Genomic DNA, 22003 nt, shown 5'->3' with positions numbered 1-22003 from the left:
TGATCTCGAGAACGAAACATGATATATAATTAGTGTTTTGTTGTAGTTCAAAACACCCATATTACATTCCTTCGAGCCGATACACGGCATCCCTATGAGAGACCTGTTTGTTTTCTGCTGGTGATCACCTCAATGCTATGTGACGCTGAAATTGACTTGGTTAATATTATTATCTCTAGTTAATTAACATGTTTTCAGGTTGTATAGAACTATTCAGGAAAATTCTGTTATGTGATAGTTTATTTAAGGTTTGTACTACATTCTCACCTTTCTCCTTTCCTATCAAAAGTATGCAGTAATAGTATTAAGATAAACATAATAATAGATAATAAATTATAGATAATTTAATAAAAATATTAAAAAGTAATAATGATGTGCAATAAGTTATAAATTAAAGAATTGAGACCAATTACGACATAAAATGAGATCAGTTCTGACTTGAGCTCTTTACTTGCTTAGATAGGCCTGAAATTATCTGACAGTGAAACCGCTGGTGCTCCGTTTTCCGTAGTAACCTGTCGGTAATAATGCCTTGCAAATGTCTCCTCGGATTTCCAGTTACCTGTGTCCAGTATTTGCTGCACCTGCATGTTATCGAGCCATCCTCTAGATGCTAGTGCTGACCGGATACTACCCGGAGAAGCCTCAATATTCGCATCTCTCAGGACTGCGTATCCAGCCTGCTATCATTGGCTGCGAAGCCGCCCTGACGGGACGATAGAGATATGAAGAGGTTATCCAGGTTACTACCTTCTCGCCTTCTCTCTGACCGCTTTATCCAGGCTCTGGTCCACGCTACTGGGCATATTCGAATATTACTATTCTTAGCTAATCTCCATCCAGATTGTCTGAAACTCGCTCTGTCCGTTTTTAAAATGATCTCTTCCCCTAGATTGGTCACGTGTTCTTCTGAAATCTTCAATAACGTTAGATCACGAATGCGACGACCCGACGCTAGCAGTAGTATAATCGCTGCTCTTCGTGCGACCTCAAACAAGGTAAGTTTTCGTAACTCTGCGGTTAACCACCTGAACAGGGACCTGGTGTCCCAAATTGGTGACTTTATTTCCTTAGGCCTGGCGATGGAGATGGCCCTCAAGGCTTGACGAACCAAAAAATTTTACGAGATCACTAGCCTCTTTTTCCGAGCAAAACGTTGCAACCGCCGATTTGTGTACTAAGATGGTGCTGTATGCCAAACCGTCTCTTATGTGGAGACCTACCAGAAATCTATCCAGGTCTGCACCTCTTGGAGAACCCGGATCTATCTTGTTCTCCCGACACCAAGCAATCCTTCTGATGATAGGGGCCTTGTATGACCCTAGCGTGGAGACTCTCCAACTCGACTTGATCAGATCTCTTTCCGGGGGTTCCCAGTTTGTGGTCGCTGATCCCCACACCTAATCTTCCACACCTGCAGTGTAAGTTGCTCTATCTGTGGAGGCGGCTTGCCCGTTGTTAGGTCTATCAGCACCTTCTCTAGATTCTTGATCGTTAGAGGGGGCTCTATACTCCTGTTGGCTAGATCCGGAAGCCAGAATGTCTTTTCCCATTTGGGAACCACTAGTAGAAACTGACCCTGGCTCTTGTTTGTGAGCTAGTACTCTTGGGATCAGGCTGGGAGGTGGAAAAAGCCAAGCGCGCCTGAATTCCCATGTTCGACTGAAGGCAATCGGTAAATGGGGTTGACCGATCTCTGCAGTCTAGCGATACGTAGGTTCTGATCACTGCAGATTCGGCTGATCCGAACAGATCTATTTCTGGCGTGCCCCATCGTTTGAAGACCTCTTCGGTAGCCTCTGGCAGTAAGTGCCACTCTGGAAGCGCCTTTTTCCTTGACAGCTGGTCTGCGGTGCCGCTGTACCTTCCCGGGAGATAATAGGCCGATAGAGATACCTGAAGCTCATCGATCAGAGTGAGGAGCTTGTGCGTGAGGTTGTATAGCTCCAATGATTTGGTGCCCCCTTCCTTCCGGATATAGGCTACCACCGTGCGGTTGTCTGACTGCAACAGAATGTGTGCTCCCCTCAGGGACTGCCCCTGCTGCGCCAGCGACTGGTATACCGCTGGCTTCTCCTTTTTGTTGGAGTGCCACCTCACCTGCGTTCTTGACCAGCTTCCCGACATGAGCCGCCCGTTCAACTGGGCGCTCCAGCCCTTGTCGGCCGCGTCCGTCGTCAGAAAGTGTGTCACCTCTTTCTTGTGAAGAGGAGAGGTTAGAGACACGGTTTTCCCCCACTACTCTAGTTCACCCTGAACCTGGAGATCTATTCGTAGTCTCTCTCGAGGTCGGTTCTGATTGAATCGGATCGAGAACCGTTGGAGATGGCAGCAATGAAGCTGTCCTCTCGGAACAACGAAGCTTGCGAAGTTCAAGTGTCCTAGAAGGCACTGGACCTCCTTTAAGGTACAACTTTGAACGTTGCTCATTTTCGTCGCCAGCTGGGTAATATTTGCGACTTTCTTGTTTGGCAGACTCATCTCCTCCTTCTCTATGTTCCATCTTATTCCGAGAAACTCCAGGTCTTGGCACGGTTTCAGGATACTTTTTTTCCGATTTATCAGCCAGCCTAAGGATTCTAGCAGATCCACTATTGTAGCCACCTGGGAAGTCAATACCGTCTTGTCCTGACATGCTACTAAAAAATCGTCCAGGTAGACTAGGACTCTTATGCCCCGTGAACAAAGGATTTCGGATATTCAGTTCGTCACTGTTGCAAAGGCATGAGGAGCAGCAGAGAGGCCAAAGAGCAAGCTCGTCATCTGCATTAGTTCTCCTCTAAAGAGCAGTCGCAAGAAACACCTGTGAGATCTTGCCACTCGGACGTGGCAGTATACTTGTGATATGTCCACTCGGATCAACCAATCTCCCGGTTGTATAAAATCTGGAATCTTTGAATGCGAAATTAGATGAAACTCTCTTGCTTCCACATACCTGTTCAAGTTTTTTAGATCGAGGATCGGACGCCTGCTCCCGTTGCTCTTTTTTACCAAGAACATCCTTGATATGAAACTTGGGCCTGGCTCTGCAACCTTCTCTAAAACACCCTGACTTAGTAAGATGCTTATCTGTTCTGCCATCTGAGTTGAGAATCGAGTCTTGTATTGTGACGTCCGCCAGCAGCTTGACAGTGGTGGTTTTCCTACAAGTGGGATATGGGAGTCTGAGATTATGTCTATGATTACCTGCGGAGCCCCTCGTCTTCTCCATTCTGCTACGAAGTTGGTCAGCTGCCTTCCTGTAAATTTCTGTACCGTCATATAGTCATTTCTTTCGAAATGACCCTGCCTGTTTAGGCTTTGCTGAGTCTTTTCTGGGAAATTTGGGCTTGTATGGTATTCTCTGCTGGTCCGACTTACCCCCTGAAGTTTGAAAGGGCTTTGACTGTTGGAAGCTCTTGCGCCTGGTGTTCTTGCTCGAACTCGAACTACTGTGTTTTCCACTGCTGTGGGCCGGCTCCTTCAGCCAATATTGAGCACCGCCTTGAGATATAATTAACGAAGAGAGATTTTATTTGTCAAAGAGATGCTCAGAGCTAGGAGGAATCCTACGCAGAGCTCTCTGAACTTGCTTGTTCGGGGCTTCTGTCAGTATTCTTTCTCTTCTCATGTCAATGCACGGGTGTCTTCCCACAGATAACCTGAAACATCTTTTGGGAGTTCTTGAAAATCTCGGACTCCGAAGCAAAATTTAAATTAAACATGCTTAATAATAATTGCGGACTCACTCCTCCCTCGATCGAGTGAGCCCAATTAACGATACCTTGAAAAGTTTCCTGCAAAATGCCATTCTGCATTAAGACTACCCTTGATAGGCCCGCTAGAGCCCGCTCCGTGGAATGGATCTGGTCCCTGCGCTTATCCAGGTAGCAAAGTTCCTCGTTTACCTTTAGCTCAGAAAAACCTGGAGAAGCTAAGAATTCCTTGAGAGTACCTGATGTCTTTCCAGTCTGGAAGACCAAACCTCTGGAGCTGCTCTAAAGTTTTCAGGTTCTCCGGCTCAACTTGATGTACCTGTTTCTTCAAATCAACCTCGGTCTTATATTGTCATAAATCCAAGGTGCTCGCCTGCTCCTGTGAGTTTAGCTCTTGGTTGACGTCAGCTGTTTCCTTCGATGCATTCTGGCTCTGCGATACCAGATCTGTAAGAGATTGTACCTGTTCTCGTAGCAGTCTTAACTCGTCGTTCGTTCCTCTGTAGCAACGACGCTTGCGAGGAGGGAAAGGACTCCGTGAAGCTTCTGCATCCGCGTTACCCCCTCCGTCCCTCTCAACGTGATCCTCCACCGATTCTGGGAGGCTGCCCATTAAAATTTGCTTGAATTTAAGCTTTTCTAGTTTCCTTAGAGAGTAACGCACTATTTAGCACTTGTGTTTGCTAATTTTTTCTAACATTCGAACTCAAAATAAATATTAATCTGTGAATTTATACAAAAGAATAAAATGGACGACCACAATGGCCAAACGTACTCAACGCTATGTGGGAAAACGCGGGCAGTCCACGCTTGAGGGTGATCACGGGGCATAGAGGGGTAAGGGGCTACAACAAATTCCGGAAGATGGCGTAAATGTAGGACGACTTAAGGCAAGTACACAACAGCTTCTCTCATAGGGATGCCGTGTATCGGCTCGAAGGAATGTAATAAACGGAATGACTGCATAGAATGATATGAATACAACATAAAATATTGTGATGAACAAGCAAATATTTGTTTAGTATCATAATTGCATACTTATAATATTATTATAACTCTGATATTTAAAATCAAATCAAGCAAAATTAAAACCTCCCAATCTTTGAATTATTATTACACTTTTTGTATTTATAATTATATATTGAAGAATAATTATCAAGTAAATTAATATCAAATTATAGTACTAATTATGAGACCAAAAATATTGCAAGATGATTAACAATCCCAAATTATTAAATCATTTTTGTCACTATAACAATGGCATCTATACGAACATATAGGTTAGACCGACGCTCAGCACGCATTTAATGCATTGAGCTCACCTTGCTCAACTAGGCTAAAATAGGCAACAAAGTATAAGTTAAGTTATAAAAAACGATAAGAGTTAAAAATAAATAACCATATATAATCGAAAGAGCAATGATTAAGTTATCTTTGAATACTTATGTGCTCACGAAAAAGTATTTTCATACGAGTATAGGAGAAAAATTCTGAAGACCTGTTTTTTTTTCGACGCAAAAAAAAAACAAAGCGTTCTGTCAATGAGCCTGAGCACCGGATGATGAGTGATAATCACGTAGTGCGTTCTCCTCCCGTAACCCTTTCCTTTCACCATTTAAACTTCTCTTGTAAATTGCTTACCCTCCCTGTTTAGAAAATCTCATAAAATCCAATAGATTCTCATAAATTCCCTTAGAGATTTTATAAGAATGAATGAGTTCTATGAGAAGTGATATAGTTAAGTATAGGGCCTGATACATACAGCTATAAGAATTTATCGGATTTTTTAAGCAGGGCTGATTAAGAAAAATTATTTGAAACGATTTAAACTCCCATAAGAAGGGCGATTCAAAAATATTCAACGTATTCAAAAGCATTAAAAAGTATTAAAATTTTAATTTTTCTAATTGTTTCAAATCGTTTCTTTTAATAAGGGATATACACTTAGCATGAAATAAATCATTGTTCTTAATCAGGGTTGTTTTCGAGCAATTTCGATTGCACAACTTGCCCCTATGATCAACTAGCCCTTCCCTACCCTACTATTAATATGCAATAAATATTAATCTGTAATCATAATAAATTTAATTTTATATTAATGCAATAAAAAATTATTGTATACACATTAAATTTGAGAATTAAATGGATCAATCGTTGATGACATTAGTGTACTACAACTAGTACATGTTGTCATCTTATGTGGATGTTGAAGATTTGTAGCTCTTCTACTAGTTGGTACGTCAGTTCTACGGCGACCGAGGAGATGCATTAGTGCATAGTAAACTTTTCTTTTGAATACAAAAAGTACGAAAATGATAACACCTCGAAGACAATTAAAAACATCAAATACATAAAAGAGTTCAACACGCCAGCTCAAGTTGGGTGTACAATGATTAATAGCATATGAAATCGTTTCAAAAATCCAAGATATGCCCATTAAAATAAAAAGCCTTATGTTCAGTATTAACCTGAAATGTTAATTATTAATTAGTATTTCATTATTGTTTTCTAAACGAATTGAAAGTAAACGAAAATTCTTACTTTGTTTTATCAGCTTGAAATCGTCGGTTTTTTATATCTGTTGTCATAAATTTTGAAATATTCGCCTTAACATGATTACAATTTCTTATAGTTAGTATAAAAAATATAATATTGATTATCAATAGAAAAGAAACTGGTCCAAAAAAGTAGATGATTTCACCATAGCTGTTTCGATTCTCTGTAATATATTAATTCAAAAGGATAAAATAATTTTAACAATCATTATGCAATTCAAATAAACAATTAGTTATCACGTAAAATTACATACGATCGAACCAACATGCTTCAATCCCTATATTAGGACGCAAATGTTTAGCTATAATTTTTGTCTGGTCTATGGTGATTGTAATTAATAAAATAATAAGCGGAAGTCCCCATGCACAACAAGAATAAAATAAAAAACGTTTTCTACGTGATTTTCTTCGATTAGAAATGTAACCAGTTCCACTGCATCCTCTGTCAATAAAATAAATATTTATTATCAAGAAGCACATATTTGAATAATTTTTGTAATTTATGCCGAAGAATACGCCGTTAACTAGCTAATTTCAGTCTCATAAAACGTTGTTTTAAAATAAAATCTTTTCTGATTGGTCGAAAGAGTGGGTTAATATATCGACGTTCTAATTAGCAAATTGTCTAACTTAATATTTTTTAGTAGGTGATTCTGTGCAATTTTCAGACAGTAATTGTCAGAAAAAATATTATTTGAGTAACCTAGACTAAAATATTATACATATACTAGATATGGAATTGATTTTTAGGTAAAAAATTTTTTTTTTTTTTTTTTTTTAATTCATTTATTTAGAGTCGCATCAACCTCTAGGGTCCTTAGCGACTACTGAGAACAAGACAATTTGGTTTTACATATTTAAATTATTTAACTTATAATATCTATCACACATACACTAACTAGACTTTACCACATTCTGTACATACACACAGATTATTCTTTTTTTTTTCTTTTTTCACAATATACTTTTACATATATACAAATCTTTTTTAATTTTTACACGATCAATTTTAAATCGTTTAATAAATTTTTTAAAACATTGATATATTTCTTATCTTTTAGGGTATCCCAGGAGTTACTTGGCCATTTTGCTTTTTCCTTTTTAACTTTTAATTTTAGGCACCCCGAGATTATATGATCAATTGTTGCTATATTATTACACTCAGGACATAGTAGTGGATCAGCTTTACTTATCAGATGACCGTGCGAAAACTAAGTATGCCCAATTCTGAGTATCGTGAGGGTACATTGGTCTGACCTGTTCTTAATTTGTGGAGATATTTCCCATATGTTGTTGCGAATTCTGTGGAGTTTGGACGCTTGAGTTATCCATATACTATTCCATTTAGCACTGAAGTGTTTTTTGGTCACTTTTTTGAGATCATTTATTGGAGTAGGGAGTGCTGTAAGATCTACCTAATCAAGAGTTGCTTGTTTAGCATTAGAGTCAGCTATTTCATTACCACTGATTCCTTGGTGGGACGGGATCCATGCATTGTGATATTTTTAGTTTTTGATAATTTTAACAGCTTGTATTGACACTCAGTGATAACTTCGCTTGAATTTTTCGAGGAATTTAAGGCATCAATCGTAGACTTTGAATCAGTACAGATTATAAAATTTACTGCAGGAAGATTCTCAATTAAGGATAAGCTTTTGGAGATTGCAACTGCTTCACAAGTGAATATTGAGAAGAAATTAGGTAGCTTGTAGCGATGCATTTCTTCGTTGATGACAACTGCACACTCTCGTGCATTATTGTAAGCGGAGCCGTCAGTAAATATTTTAGTGTGCGATGGATATTTACATATCATTTCAGCATAAAGATTTTTGTAGATTATATTTGGAGTGTTATCTTTGTTGTCAGTTTGTTCAAAGATGGTCATATCAAAGTTATTATAGACTGGATTCCATGGAGGATTGAGGTTGAGATGAGGCTTGATTACTACAATATCACTAAATTCGGAATTTCTGATATAATGTCTTATAAATTTAAACACTGGGGTTAGCCATGTGGGTTGGGTTATGTCCAGTTCGTTAGGTATGAAATTCAGTAGCTTGGGGGCAATTAGCTTGATTTTTGGAATGAAGTTCAGTGTAAGTTCAATTCTTCTGAGATTGAGAGGTATTTTATGTGCTTTTGTTAAAATGCTCGACCTCGGACTGATTCTAAATGCCCCTAAGGCTATCCTGAGTGCTGAATTTTGTAAAGAGTCAAGTTTTTTTAGTTGGCTGTTGGATGTCATGTTATATATTATTGATCCATAATCAAGTTTCGATCTTACAACGGCTTTATAAGTATTGATTAGAATCTGTGTGTCAGCACCCCATTTATTAGAGCCTATAGCCTTTATAATTCCAAGTCTTCGGTGGCATTGTCCTTTGAGAGTGTCGATATGTTTGTTCGAGCTTAAAGATTTGTCGTGGATCATTCCCAGTATTTTGAGATGATGTACTTGTCTTAATATTGAACCATTGAGCGATAGATATGGACGAAAGGTATTGTATTTGGGGCTTTTGGAAAAAATCATATACTCCGTTTTATCTTCAGCAAATCTGAAACCTGTTTTATCACATCAGAATGTTAGCCTATTTAGAGATTCTTGAAGTAAATTACAAATATTATTAATATTTTTCCCGGAGCAGTAGATGGGCATTTTTTCACCGTAGAGAAGGGCATGTGATGGTGTCATTTATGGCTATCAAAAATAGGGTCACACTGATAACAGATCTTTGTGAGATGCCATTAGTTGTAGATCTTGGGTTTGATATAACATCCTCCACTTTTACTTGGAGTAGTCTATCTTGTAGGAAGTTTATAATGAAGGCAAGCAGATGGTTATTTACTCCCATTTTAATTAGTACCTCGACAATTCTCTTTCTCCAAATCATTTCATACACTTTCTGAAGGTCGAGTTGTACTGCAATTACGTGTAGCTTGTTCTGAAAGGCTTCACTTATAAAATTTCGCAATTGTGCTAGATGTAGGTTGGTTGAATGGTGTTTATGGAATCCCTGTTGGGCTGGGGAAAACCACTTAATTTTTTCTAGGACCCAGACAAGCCTTTTAGTAAGTATTTTTTCCAATAGTTTACCCAGGTTACGTGACATAGCGATAGGTCTATAGTAGAGCGGATTAGACTGATCTTTGCCTGGTTTAGGCACTGGAATCACTATTGTTAGCTTCCAGAGACTCGGGAAAAGGTTATTTCTCCAAATATAATTTGAGACAAATCGCTTTTTCTCTTTGTGATTTCTACCAGCAACCACCAGAGTTCGCGGGTTGAACCCTGACTTAGGCTGGCCTCTACGAAATTTATAATTTACCTGGACAACGTAGATGGGTTCTCGCAAGAGAAAAACTGGATCAAACCAACAATCAATGACTATCCTACTAAATTCCCTTACGGCTATTTTATTTAGTTTATAGAAATAATTAACTTAAAATTGTTAAATTAGAGGATAAGGCAGAATACAGGCACAATGATTAAACATAAATGGGCAAGTTTATTACTGCCAATTATAACAATAAAAATTCCTTACAAGAGCACATAGTATTAATTTACAATAATAATATGAATCGGCTGCCCTTTGGCGGCAACGACTCCGGCGAAGTTGAGTGGGCGGGTGGCACAATTTTAACTTACAATTAATATTATTATTTATAATAGTACGGAATATTTTATATAAACTTTAGTGAAAGACAGGTTTACTCAATTAAATCTTAACTATACTCTTAATTACAAGAAATGAAATAGCAAGTAAATCGCTTATGAACTATTAATTAATTGTAGCAAGTAGTCGCTGATTGGAAATTGATTTCGCACGTGCGCGCGTTAGGATCCAAGATCGAAGTCATTCACCGATAATTTTGGGCGTAGGTCTAGTCTCGGGACTCTGTCCCCACTGCACCCTTACGAGCATGTGTCGACGTGATAATTAGTCATGTGACTACGGCACTATGACTTGTGTAGTTTCAGACGGCAACGAGACGAGGAAAGATGGGAACCGCAAGGCTGAGGACGAAGATGACAATTCACATTGTCTCAAATTATGTACGCTTATCCAAAAAATTAAAGGAACAAAAAAATTTTATAAATTTTTTAGTGATTTTTGGAAAGCTGTATTTTCGTGAAAAATGATCGTATCGCAAAAACAAAAAAAGCAAATTAAAGCTTGAAATCTCTAGTTTGAAGATCTTTCAGCATAATATTTTTTTGAGCCACGGTTTTTGCGGAATCATAAGAATAAGGTCGAGACAAAATTTTTCTAAATTTTTTGGTTTTGTTTTTAAGGTCTATGGGGCCGGGAAAAATTTTTTCGAAAAAACGAATTCATGGCTCGCTTAGCAAATTTATTCAGCTACAATTTGCCTTTTTTGTTTCTCTATACGTCAATTTGCTGCTGAGATATCAGCCTTCAAATGAAAAAGGATCCTTTTGTCTTTGATTATTGATATCTCAGCAAATAATGGCCGCGCAGTAATTTAAAGGGCAGTTTAAGAAACTTGGATAAATTCCCTACAAGCTCCATTTTCGATTTTTTAGAAAAAAAAATTTTTTTCATCCTTGATATCCATTTGAAAAACCCTTAAAAATGGCCATTTTCTGGTTTTTTAGTCGACATCGCTATTCTGCAAATATTGATAAAAAGAATAATGTTGCCAGGTAATTTTACACCTTAATGTACCCTCAAAAACCCTGAAAATTTTCAGATTGATCCATTGAACCGTTTGTCTGGTCCGATTGCTCAAAGTTTTACAAAACAATTAAAGGAACAAGTTTTGTTCCTTAATTTGTGTAATCGTTATTAAAATGAAAAAATCAATTTTTTTCGGATTTTCGATTATTTTTGCGTTAGTGATTCAGTAAATGTAAGGTAAAGAGACAAAAAAACATTTTTTTCCAAAAAACGAGATAAAACAAGAATTTTTTTACTTTTTTTCTTTTACGTTTTATTCAGTTTTTTTTTTTTTATTCTTTCGTTTTTCGGAAAAATTTTTTTTTTTTCCTCTTTACCTTACATTTACTGAATACCTAACGCAAAAATGAAAGAATATCCGAAAAAAATTAATTTTTTCATTTTGATAACGATTACTTGAATTAAGGAACAAAACTTGTTCCTTTAATTGTTTTGTAAAACTTTGAGCAATCGGACCAGACAAACGGTTCAATGGATCAATCTGAAAATTTCCAGGGTTTTTGAGGGTACATTAAGCTGTAAAATTACCTGGCAACATTATTTTCTTTATCAATATTTGCAGAGTAGCGATGAGTCGACTAAAAAACCAGAAAATGGCCATTTTTTAAGGGTTTTTCAAATGGATATCAAGGATGAAAAAAAATTTTTTTTTGAAAAAATCGAAAATGGAGCTTGTAGGGAATTTACCCAAGTTTCTTAAACTGCTCTTCAAATTACTGTGCGGCCATTATTTGCTGAGATATCAATAATCAAAGACAAAAGGATCCTTTTTCATTTGAAGGCTGATATCTCAGCAGCAAATCGACGTACAGAGAAACAAAAAAAAACAAATTGTAGCTGAATAAATTTCCTAAGCGAGCCATGAATTCGTTTTTTTGAAAAAATTTTTCCCGGCCCGTATACCTTAAAAACAAAACCAAAAAAAATCGGTCTGTCAGTTGACCCTGCGGGCCAGCCCCAAAACTTCCCGCTATTTTCCAGCTCGTTGAGCTCGAAAACATTATTGTGAATACATTTTTGAGCTCTTCGAGCTCGCAAATACTTTTGTTTGCCATTGTTTTGTAAAAAACCATTTTTTAGCATTTCCTTCTCCCACGATATTTCGCGAACGAATTAACCGATTTTGATGGTTGAGGTAGCAATCGACGCGTTTTATCAAGTTCTGAAGCTGATCAAGTTTTGAAATTGATTTATTTAGCCGTTTTTGAGAAATTTTAAAAAAACCAAGGAAAATTTTTTTTTTGAATTCTTTCGTCAACGAAATTCGTTTCTCTTGAACGAATGAACCGATTTTGATGGTTGAGGTGGCATTCGACGCGGCTTATAGAGTTTTAGAGCTGATTAGATTTTGGAATCAATCCATCGAGCAAATTAAAAGTTATCCAAATAAAACATTTTCGAAAAAATTTTATTTTTGAAATATCTCTGAACGCACCCTACCGATTAAGTTCAAATTTTTACGGCCTCAAGACATTAACAAGCCGCGTCGAATGACACCTCAACTATCAAAATCGGTTCATCCGTTCAAGAGTTATGAATATTTACATACATACATACATACGTACGTACGTACACACATACATACACTCGGACATCATCGTGAAATTAGTCAGGATAGCTTCCTAGGACCTCGAAACGTCGACATCTGATGGAAATTTGATTTTCGTAAATCGGACCGAAACCAATAACTTCCCGAATTTTTAAAAATTTACAATTTTCTTAGCGGGAAGTTAAAAATTTAGAAAAATTATGTCTCGACCTTTTTCTTATGATTCCGCAAAAACCGTGACTCGAAAAAATATTATGCCGAAAGATCTTCAAATTAGAGATTTCAAGCTTCAATTTGCTTTTTTTGTTTTTGCGATACGATCATTCTTCACGAAAATACAGCCTTCCAAAAATCACTGAAAAATTTATAAAATGTTTTGTTCCTTTAATTTTTTGGATAAGTGTACATTTAACAGATATTTTAGAAAACTTTCAGGAAGAATTTTTCTCAGTGACAGGGGGATCCCATCAGGACCTGGACATGAGTTTCTGCTATTTTTGATGATTTCTTTCAATTCCTCCATTGAAAGGAGGGAGTTAGTGTCATTCATTAGATTTTCTTTGATCAGAGGTTCGTAGGGCTTGGGTTGGTACGCTTTTAACTCCTCAAGTTGTTTAAACACTATAAAGGACTGTGAGAAGTTATTATCACTTGAATTGTGTGCAAAGGTGTCCACCAAAAGTTCAGCTTTTGCTTGTAGGAAAGAATGCGGCAGTTCTTGCTTATCCATTAAAATCGAAGACACTCTGGTTGATGGTTTACCATTTATTTTATTTATTTTCTTCCAAATTTGATTCGTCGAGGTTTCATGATTAATAGTGGATACCAAGTTTTGCCCATGAGGCTCTTCTAGAAGTCTTTAAACATTTTCTCGCTATCGCTCTATTATTATTACTTACTCGCTATCGCCCCCCATAAATATAACTGGATTGCTCATTTGAGACGATATATCATTCAGCTCAGTAGCTTTTAACTTATGGTTGTTGGGAATGTACACGTTACATATCGTTATTTCGTGGGGTAATTTAATTTTAACTGTAATAATTTCTAGATTAGAATTGATGTGAACTTGTTGAACAGGGATATGTGATTTTACACATATCGTAACTCCCCCGCTAGCATGAGAGGCATTCTCTCCATTCTTATTAAAGCAATTAAAACCTCTCATACTGAACATCGTGTTATTTTTTAAGTGAGTTTCTTGCAGACAAAGTATATCAGGGTGGTTTTTTTCATTCAAGATTTTCAGGAATTTTAGTCTCTTGTTCAAACCATTTAGGTTCCATTGAATGATGTGCATATAATTCTTTTATATGGTGGAATAATGTGTAATAGAGAAGAATATATATAAGTATGAGTAATAAATTGATAGAGAGAGATGTCCTTGTCAGTTAATTTTTAATGGTTCAATTCTTTTTCAGTATCCGTATTTTCTGAGTCGGTGATAGGCTCATCAGATGTCCAGGATAAATCAGGATTGCTCGAGTAACCGATTCCAAACTCCTTTTTTATTTTGTTTCTGAGTTTAGAAAATTTAATTTTCATTCCTCTTGTTGTGAGAAAAGGGTATAACTCAGGCAGTTATTTGACCATTTCACTCGGGTTAACATTTAGCTCTTCTATAATATTCTAAATAATTTTTTGCCCTGAACTTTTGTCTAACAAGTTTTGAAGTTGATTGGAGTTACAGGTATATTTCATTGGATTAGTGTTAATCTCTTCAAGGACTGTTGGCGGTAGCACTTAGGTCCCTTGTTGTGGATCCTTGGGTGGACTGAGATCACTTTTTTGTTTTTTGTGGGATTGTGATAGATTTTTAGGTATTTTAAATTCCTTGTTTTCCGGTCGACTGTAGGTTATTTGAAATGATGATGTTGAAGATGAGTCTGAAGGAAGAGATCTTTTTAGGTAGATTTTTTTAAAAATCTAACTATTGTATTTGTCCTCATGGTCGATTTTTCAAGGAATTTCGTTATAAACTATCATAATTAGTTGAGTAGAGTTCAAAAATACCATTCGTTAAAAAATTTATATACGTATATATATATATATATATATATATATATATATATTGAAACGTTGTTGAGGTCCACCCCTCTAATAGGGATGAATCAACCGTCCGTTACCCATTTAAATTAAATGGGCCCGTGTCCCTTTTAGCTAGTGAGCTAATAATTCGGTAACAGATCCTGGTGTTACCCGGTTCGTAAGGACCAGACGACCGGTTGGCCATAAATTTATATATACAAAAGGCATATAAAGGATCGGGAGTCGTGGGGCATCGTATAGGGTAATAATAATACCAGAGAAAGAAAGATAGTAGACTACAGGCAGTTGCAAGTAAGCCAAACTAGTGAGAAGCACAAGAAATTATAGAAGTATAATAATAGTGTCATTATACTTACCTGTGAGGTGTTGATGATCGAGAGCAATAAATAATTAAGACAATTGTGAGCTCTGTATCACAATTGTCTGGTACAGCTACAAGCAGGTATTGTAGATGATAATCGCGGCAGGTACGCGCTTCTGTAAGCAGGTATTACAGGGTAAATCGCGGCAGGTACGCGCTTCCACAAGCAGGTATTGTGGGATGAGATCGTGGCAGGTACACGCTTCTACGAGCAGGTATCGTAGGAAAGGAGTGCAGCAGGTATGCACCTCTACAAGCAGGTATTGTAGGCAAATGCCGCGGCAGGTACGCGCTTCCACAAGCAGGTATTGTGGGAAAAGGACGTGGCAGGTACACGCTTCTACGAGCAGGTATCGTAGGAAAAGGATGTAGCAGGTATACATCTTACGGGGTTACCGTCTACTATAGGCAGGTACTATAGGCTAGGATGAGGATACAGCAGGTATGCACCTCTACGGGGTTGCCGTCTTCTACAGGAAGGTATGTAGGCTAGGAGTGTAGCAGGTATACACGAGAATAATCATTGAAGTTAATGATTATTTGAGTAATTAAAAAGTATACTTAAATACTACTGAATACTCAGGCGTAGACAGGTAGGTAAAAGTTAAAAGAAAAGATTAAAAGAATAAACTTATTTATTATAAATTCATTATGAATTTAATGGTGAGAATACTAGTATAAATCTGAATAATTAACGGCGCGCAGGCCTTCTTATAGATTCACGTCGATGCTTATGCGTCGACGTGATGCGCATCCCTTCCATTGAAAATACGAATGGAGAGGGATTATTAAATAATAATAATAATTGAATATAATCTAGCGGGTAAACCAGATAGCATGTGGTAACTACCCTGGGTAACGGCCTATTATCATGGTGCGATAATGAGGGTTTCATAAACCTCGTTACACCCCCGGGCCAGACTGGAAGTTACTCGGTGACTTTCAGTCGAAAGCGATTTAAAAAGTACCATGATCATAGGCGATTACGTACAATTAGTCTGTAAAGTAATAGTAAGATAAATTAAATAGTTAATTATCACAAATCATTAATTAAAGATAGTTAACAATAATTAATTATAATAACATTTGGTACTTAATACATTGTATATCAGGTAACACTCGTAGGATTAATCGATATCCTTTTTTAACGAAAGATAAAAGTGGAAATACAAAATAATAAACGAGTTACAATAAATTGTCAGGTAATCCCGGTATAATAATATACTTTTAGTAGTACAATATTATAGTAATATAAAAATATTTGGTTATTAAATGTTATCTTATAAATAATCTTATATAATTTTATATTAATTATATCTCTTTTTTTTCTTTGTAACATTTATAAATTCTTATATATGTATTATTTTTTTTTTTTTTCTCTTTTTATATGTTATTCTTAAACAATATTAAACTTATTTTAACATCACATATATATTTGTGTAGTATGATATATTTGATTATATGTGTTTTTTTTTTTTCTTTTTTTCGGTAATATAGATAATGATATGAGTAGTGTTTAAAGTGGTAATTAATAAGATGCAGGTCATTTCGCATTCTGAGGTACAAAAACAAATCTTTTGCAAAAGAGAACTTGAGTAATTAAATAAATAATAAAATAATAATATAATATTTTTTTTCAAAATTAAGGCTTAAATAATCAAATGAAAAATAATACGAGATTTTTTTTTTTTTTTTTTTTGAAATTTCAGGTGAAGCCCAGAAAATAAGAACGTCAAATTAAAAATGGAATAAATTCTCTGAACAGTTTACCTCAGGTGCGAGACACTTAATCAGTTGTCGATGGTGTTGATTATGGTGGAAGAACGTCAATAGCCCCTCTGTCATCTCGGCTCAGGTTTACCCTGGTTCTGCAGGCTCTGCATTTCGGGTCGAAATATGGATGTTGAGTTTTACAGGCGAGGCAGAATTCCTTCATCAGCTCAAATCCGGCTGATGATGACGGCAAGTACGGACATGAATTATTGTTGTGTCCTACTCTAAGACAGCTGGTGCAGTAATCGTCCCCAAATTTGGCATTGGTACATTCTTGATGTGAATGTCCCTTTCGTTTACAGCGGAGACATCCGGTTGACCCAGGTACAGATGATAGCCTGGTTTCTGCGGTCTGAGTCCCCACAGTTCTTGTAGCAGGTGGTAATACCTCGACTTTCTGGCATAATGTTCGCCAGTAAGCCCTCCAGGTCTCTTCAGGTACAGTGTCCCTCAGATCGTACTGACTTTCGTGTACGGAGTCTCCGATTTTGATTGTTAATGGTACAATAAATAGTACCGCAGTGAAGTCTGGTGGTGTAGTGATGGTCGCTGATTTTGGTACTGGTTGTACAAATGATATGTCGCTGATTTCAACCAGTTTACTATTAGGCTGATCGTACACGATGGTACGACGATGATCTCGTGTTACGTGGAATTTGTATAGCAGATTAGGCGTCGTTGGAATATTAGGACCCACAAATGCAGGTGCCTTGAACACAGGGTTACTCCAGTAATGTCGTATGTTGGATTGACGGTTGTTTTCTTCGGCCATTTCTTCTCAGGTTTACAGTGATGTCTCGTGTTCAATAACAGCGCAGGTGCTCAAGTGTCTCGCCCTTGAGTGTTGTTCAGGTGGTCTTGTCTGTGAAAGTAAAATAATAAATTAATTACTCAAGTTTGCGAGTGGACCTTCTAGGCACTTTTAAATCGGATAATTTATAGGTGCCAATAATTTTGTTGTTATTGTCACAAATGGTAGCCATGCTGGAGGATATAAATTTATTTATAAAAAATGAACCCTTTCTGGGTGGAACGAGCTTACCAGCGATTCCTTCTGCTTTCCGACTCAGAGTTTTTGATTTTATATATACTTCAGCGCCAACGGTTAAGTTAGTTTCAGGTCGCGGAGATTTTCGCGCGGTTTTTTGTACATCTTGTGCCTTTAGCATTTTTAATTCAACAAAATGCCGAATTTCATGAGTTGCTCACGCTCCACAGGTATAATTATTTCAGGTATTATGGAAAGGTTGCGGTGCAGTTCTAGATATCTAGGATCTCTACCAAAATTAAAGAGGGTAGGGCTGCATGCAAGGGAACTGTGGATAGAGGTGTTATAAGCGCAGGTCAGTTCTGGTGTCGATTTTAATTTTAGGTAGCGTGTATACACGTCGCGTAGTACAAATAAATGCGTTTTACCGTGAGTTGAACGCGGTAACGGTTCGATGGTGTCAATCGATACACACTCCCAAGGTTCAGTAATAGGTCGGTGACCTTCAGGAATATTTGGTGGGTTTGTGTCGGGATTATGTAGAAGACAGGTTTTACATTTATTAACAAATTTCCGAGTCTTCTGAGTCTGATGAAGGTACTCCTTCATACGCTCTTTTGGTATATTTTGCAGGTTTTCTGGTCTCTGCAGCGGCTTTGGCTCTCTGAGCTAATCGTTGTACAGCTGTTCTCACGGCTGAGTTTAATTGTGAATAGGTTTTGGTGTAAGGAGCCAGAGAGTCAAGTTGAGACTGGATTTCATATGATAAGCGAGCTCTGATCACGAGAACTTGCTCTTCTTCTGACGGTGCTTTGTCCATCTCTTGATATTTCATCATGGCTTCTTTGATGAACGTCTTGGGATCTTCACGGTGTTGTTGGTACGTGGTCATGATTTCTTGACTTATGTCTAAGTCAGTTTTCCCCGATGTAAAATATTCGGTGTAGGATTTAGCAAAGTCTTCCCAGCAGTGCCAGGAATGTTGATACTGTCTCACCCAGTGTCCTTCAGCTTGGTACATGGCTGTTTTAGCCAGTGTCAGGTGCTCTGATTCGGTTAAGCCCATTTCTTTCCCGAAGTCGGTCAGGGCTCGTAAATATTCCCGGGCTTTTAAAGTGGTGCTGGGATATGTGAGTCCACGCTGACTCATGATAGCTTCAGCGGCAGCTACATTTTTAGCGAAGCTTCGTTGGCTGTTATATTCCGTCCCATGCATTGATTGGCCGGCTGTTCCATGAGGGCAGTCGATTCGGAGAGGTTGGTGGTAGCTGGAGTTAGCGTTCGGCATGGAAGGACGAGGAGATGATGGTAGTGGTGGAGGACCATGTAAATGTGAAGCAGGTCGAGCAGTACATGCGGCTGCATTTGTAATTTCTCGAATAATTTCTGCGGTGATGTCGGCAGGGTTGATATTTGAATCAGGTAATTTTTCCATATTTAGTTCTTTAAGTAATCGAAGATCTTCTAATCCCAAATCTCCACGAGTACGCGCTCTTTTTAACATATTGGTGGTACAGCGAGCGTACAGACCTACGGTTTGATTGGTCTCCCTTATGTGGTTACTTAATAAAGTCAGATTCTGTTGGACGTCGTCCATGTTCTTTTGTATATGTCTTATCTGTCTTTGAGAGTCATGGTGACCCCTCATACATTCGTCTATTTGTAGGCTCAGTTGTCGTATAATAGCGTCATTCGATAAGAATCGACTGTCAATTATTGTCGTCAAGTTGTTTAGATTGAGTGGTGAGGGTATCGACGACGATAAAGTACGTTGATCGCGCCCGTTTGGTGTTATTTGACCGTGGTCACCTTCGATTACTTGAACATTCGCGTTGACAGGAAGTTGTGGATTTTCAAAATCATCTTCGGTGTTATAGAGATCGTTAAGACCGCGATTCATCTCGTTAGATGGATTTTGACGATGCCCCATATTTATAAAATAGGTCACGCGGTGTTCAGTCGACGATAAGTTATGGTATATTTTTATTAATATTTTTTTTTCAGTTTATATTTTATCACGTGGTATATTTTGTTATCAATACACCGGCTGGATTTATTTATTTAGTTATAAATTCTGTCAAATGTATTGTTCAGTTATGTTTATTATTCCGGTCACGTAGCGTTAAGTGGTATCGTCAGGTGTAGGTATGAGTGTGTTTTTATCGCGGCGTTTTTATAGTTGTGTGGTACGGATTTTATTTCCCGCGTGTTGCTATCCCGGTAATAGTCGAATAAAGTTGTCCTTATTTTATTTTATTTTTATCAAATAGTAGAATATATAAAGTTCGGCTACCATTTATGTGGTGATAGCTTGCATACTTACAGGTTATATACGGGTTATTTTATGTTCGTGTATTTTCCAAATGTATATTTTTCAAATAATAATTTTTTGTAAATAGATAATATTTAAATATTAAATAAGGAGTCCAGGTTTTAGGATCTGTTAAATTAAATAAACAAATTAGAATTAAATAAACGAAATAATAGGTTAAACCCACGTGGTAAATAAAACAATTGTTACCTGATAATAATAAATTATAATCAGAAGGATTATAATATTTAATTATTTTATATGATAATCAATAATGTTTAAATAATATTTAAATAATAATATTCGATGTGAACGTTTTCTTTAAATATTAAATTATTCGTTGCAATAAATAGAACGCAGTTTCTGATACTGTTGTATACCGGTGAATACGTTAAGTGTGGTATAGCGTATAAAGTAATAGATATAGCTATACTATCGATTAGTTGTAGTTCGAGTTCAGATGGTATGAAGACTCTTACTTTTATTGGATATAGGCAAACGCAGGGGAAGCGGGAGTTGAGGATTGGCGCGTGAACTGTGGAGCATGCGCGCTCGTGGTTGTACTTTACTTTCGCTTTCGCTGGGGTCGCTATACTTTGAAGCGACTGTACTGTTGTTGCTTGGTCGTATGTGTGTGTCCGAAATTCACGTACGCTGAGCCGGGCTGCGAGAGGTATCGCTGTTACACTGTTGCTCTGGTTATTGACTTCCGTTTCCGGAACAATATCTCCTTTTAGTCGCCCTATCAAAAATGAAAACTTGTTTAATAACTATAAATTGATAGGTGTTTAGTGGTTACAATGTGCGCTTACTAAATGGTTTTATAACGGTTTTCCAACTTATATCAAGTAAACTGTAAATAAACTGTAAAAAAATTGTCATTAGAACTATAAGAATACCATCATTTTCATCGATAGAAAAAGGTGTTGATCTGTTATCTATTTATTTTTTTTAAGACTCAGTTTAAAGTACAGTGAAAGCTGTATAATGTTACGCAGGTTTTCTTTTTGGCTCTTATTAGCGGTTTATGAGAAAAATGAGACAAAACTACGATAATTTTATATAGTTTTTACTTGCTGAATTTGCTAATTAAAAAAAATATGATAAAAGCATTTGTTGCAAGAAAATAATATTTAGTTTTTTTTTTCTAATTTTATTAATACTTACGTATAGTGAAAAAATTGAATTTGCTTCTCTATGAAAATTTTTTAGTGTTATATTTATATATTATGTTTTTCAAAATGATTTCATGTTAATTATATATAAAGGAATAATAAAAATGAATAATTGTTATTAAAATAAAATCTTTGATTAAAATTAAATTTAATTAAGATAATTTGATAAAAAATTCAGTCTTACTGAAAAATAATCAAAAAATTATTTTTTGATAATCATTTAAAAAAAATTATCGAATTTTCGATTTTACTGAGTTCAAGCTATCAAATATCAGTTTTTCGGCCATTTTTTTATGGTTTTAACTTGGTTGGTAAGATCAAAACTTGAGCTGTATTACCATAGACATATGATTCTAAGGTAGTTGTATGACAGTTTATAAATAGTTCACTCAAGGAGTATTTAGTTATAAGTTTTGGTATTTTTATATGTCTTTTTACAGTCAAAATTTCAGATAATGACTGAAAAATCTCTGCAAACTAACAGCTTTTAGTGGGTATAAGATAAGTTTGTTTTGCGCACATTGTAACCATAAAATTGTAATTATTTTACTGTTAAAAAACTGAAAATGAACAGTAAAACACTTAAACTGAAAAAAAACCGTTCATAAACAGTATTTTTATTTTGATAGGGCGATTGCAGTTTTCTCGTTATCTGTAAGATATCGAAAAATAGCACTTAATATGTTCACGATTTTCTTTCAGGTTTAATATTTTATCTTTTTCTTTATTTTAATTATAAATGTCTTTTTTTAATCTGATATTTATATTTTATTATGAATAATTTTAATTTAAGAATTTTCTTTTCTATTTTATTATTTAATATTCGAGTTTTTACTGAGTAACAAAA

At 36.5% G+C, this 22003-nt stretch overlaps 3 protein-coding genes across 4 annotated transcripts in view; all 3 read right to left on the bottom strand.

Moving 5' to 3' along the window:
• Positions 1 to 1563: 1563 nt before the first annotated feature.
• LOC130670540 (uncharacterized) lies at positions 1564 to 2127 on the bottom strand. The gene has a single exon (XM_057473957.1). The coding sequence runs from the start codon at positions 2125 to 2127 to the stop codon at positions 1564 to 1566; it is 564 nt and encodes a 187-aa protein (XP_057329940.1).
• Positions 2128 to 5819: 3692 nt separating this feature from the next.
• LOC130669654 (G-protein coupled receptor Mth2-like) overlaps positions 5820 to 22003 on the bottom strand; it is an 84078-nt gene continuing 67894 nt past the window's right edge. For both annotated transcript variants that reach the window (XM_057472668.1, XM_057472667.1), the window contains 3 exons: positions 6505 to 6692; positions 6237 to 6414; positions 5820 to 6163 (listed from right to left, as the gene is read on the bottom strand). In XM_057472668.1, the coding sequence (XP_057328651.1) occupies positions 5821 to 6163; positions 6237 to 6414; positions 6505 to 6692 (709 nt within the window). In that variant the 3' untranslated portion in view covers position 5820. The remainder of the gene's footprint in view (positions 6164 to 6236; positions 6415 to 6504; positions 6693 to 22003) is intronic.
• Positions 15527 to 19600, bottom strand: LOC130669655 (uncharacterized). Its single transcript, XM_057472669.1, has 2 exons — positions 17725 to 19600; positions 15527 to 17544 (listed from the first exon to the last, which is right to left on the bottom strand). The coding sequence occupies exon 1, from the start codon at positions 19598 to 19600 to the stop codon at positions 18233 to 18235; it is 1368 nt and encodes a 455-aa protein (XP_057328652.1). The 3' UTR covers positions 15527 to 17544; positions 17725 to 18232.

This window comes from Microplitis mediator, chromosome 6, assembly GCF_029852145.1.
Source record: "Microplitis mediator isolate UGA2020A chromosome 6, iyMicMedi2.1, whole genome shotgun sequence".
NCBI lineage: Eukaryota > Metazoa > Arthropoda > Insecta > Hymenoptera > Braconidae > Microplitis > Microplitis mediator.
This window is presented reverse-complemented; position numbering and strand designations above follow the sequence as displayed.

Coding starts and splice junctions, on each gene's coding strand:
- LOC130669655 (XM_057472669.1), bottom strand. CDS start 19,600: ATGGGGCATCGTCAAAATCCATCTAACGAGATGAATCGCGGTCTTAAC.
- LOC130670540 (XM_057473957.1), bottom strand. CDS start 2,127: ATGTCGGGAAGCTGGTCAAGAACGCAGGTGAGGTGGCACTCCAACAAA.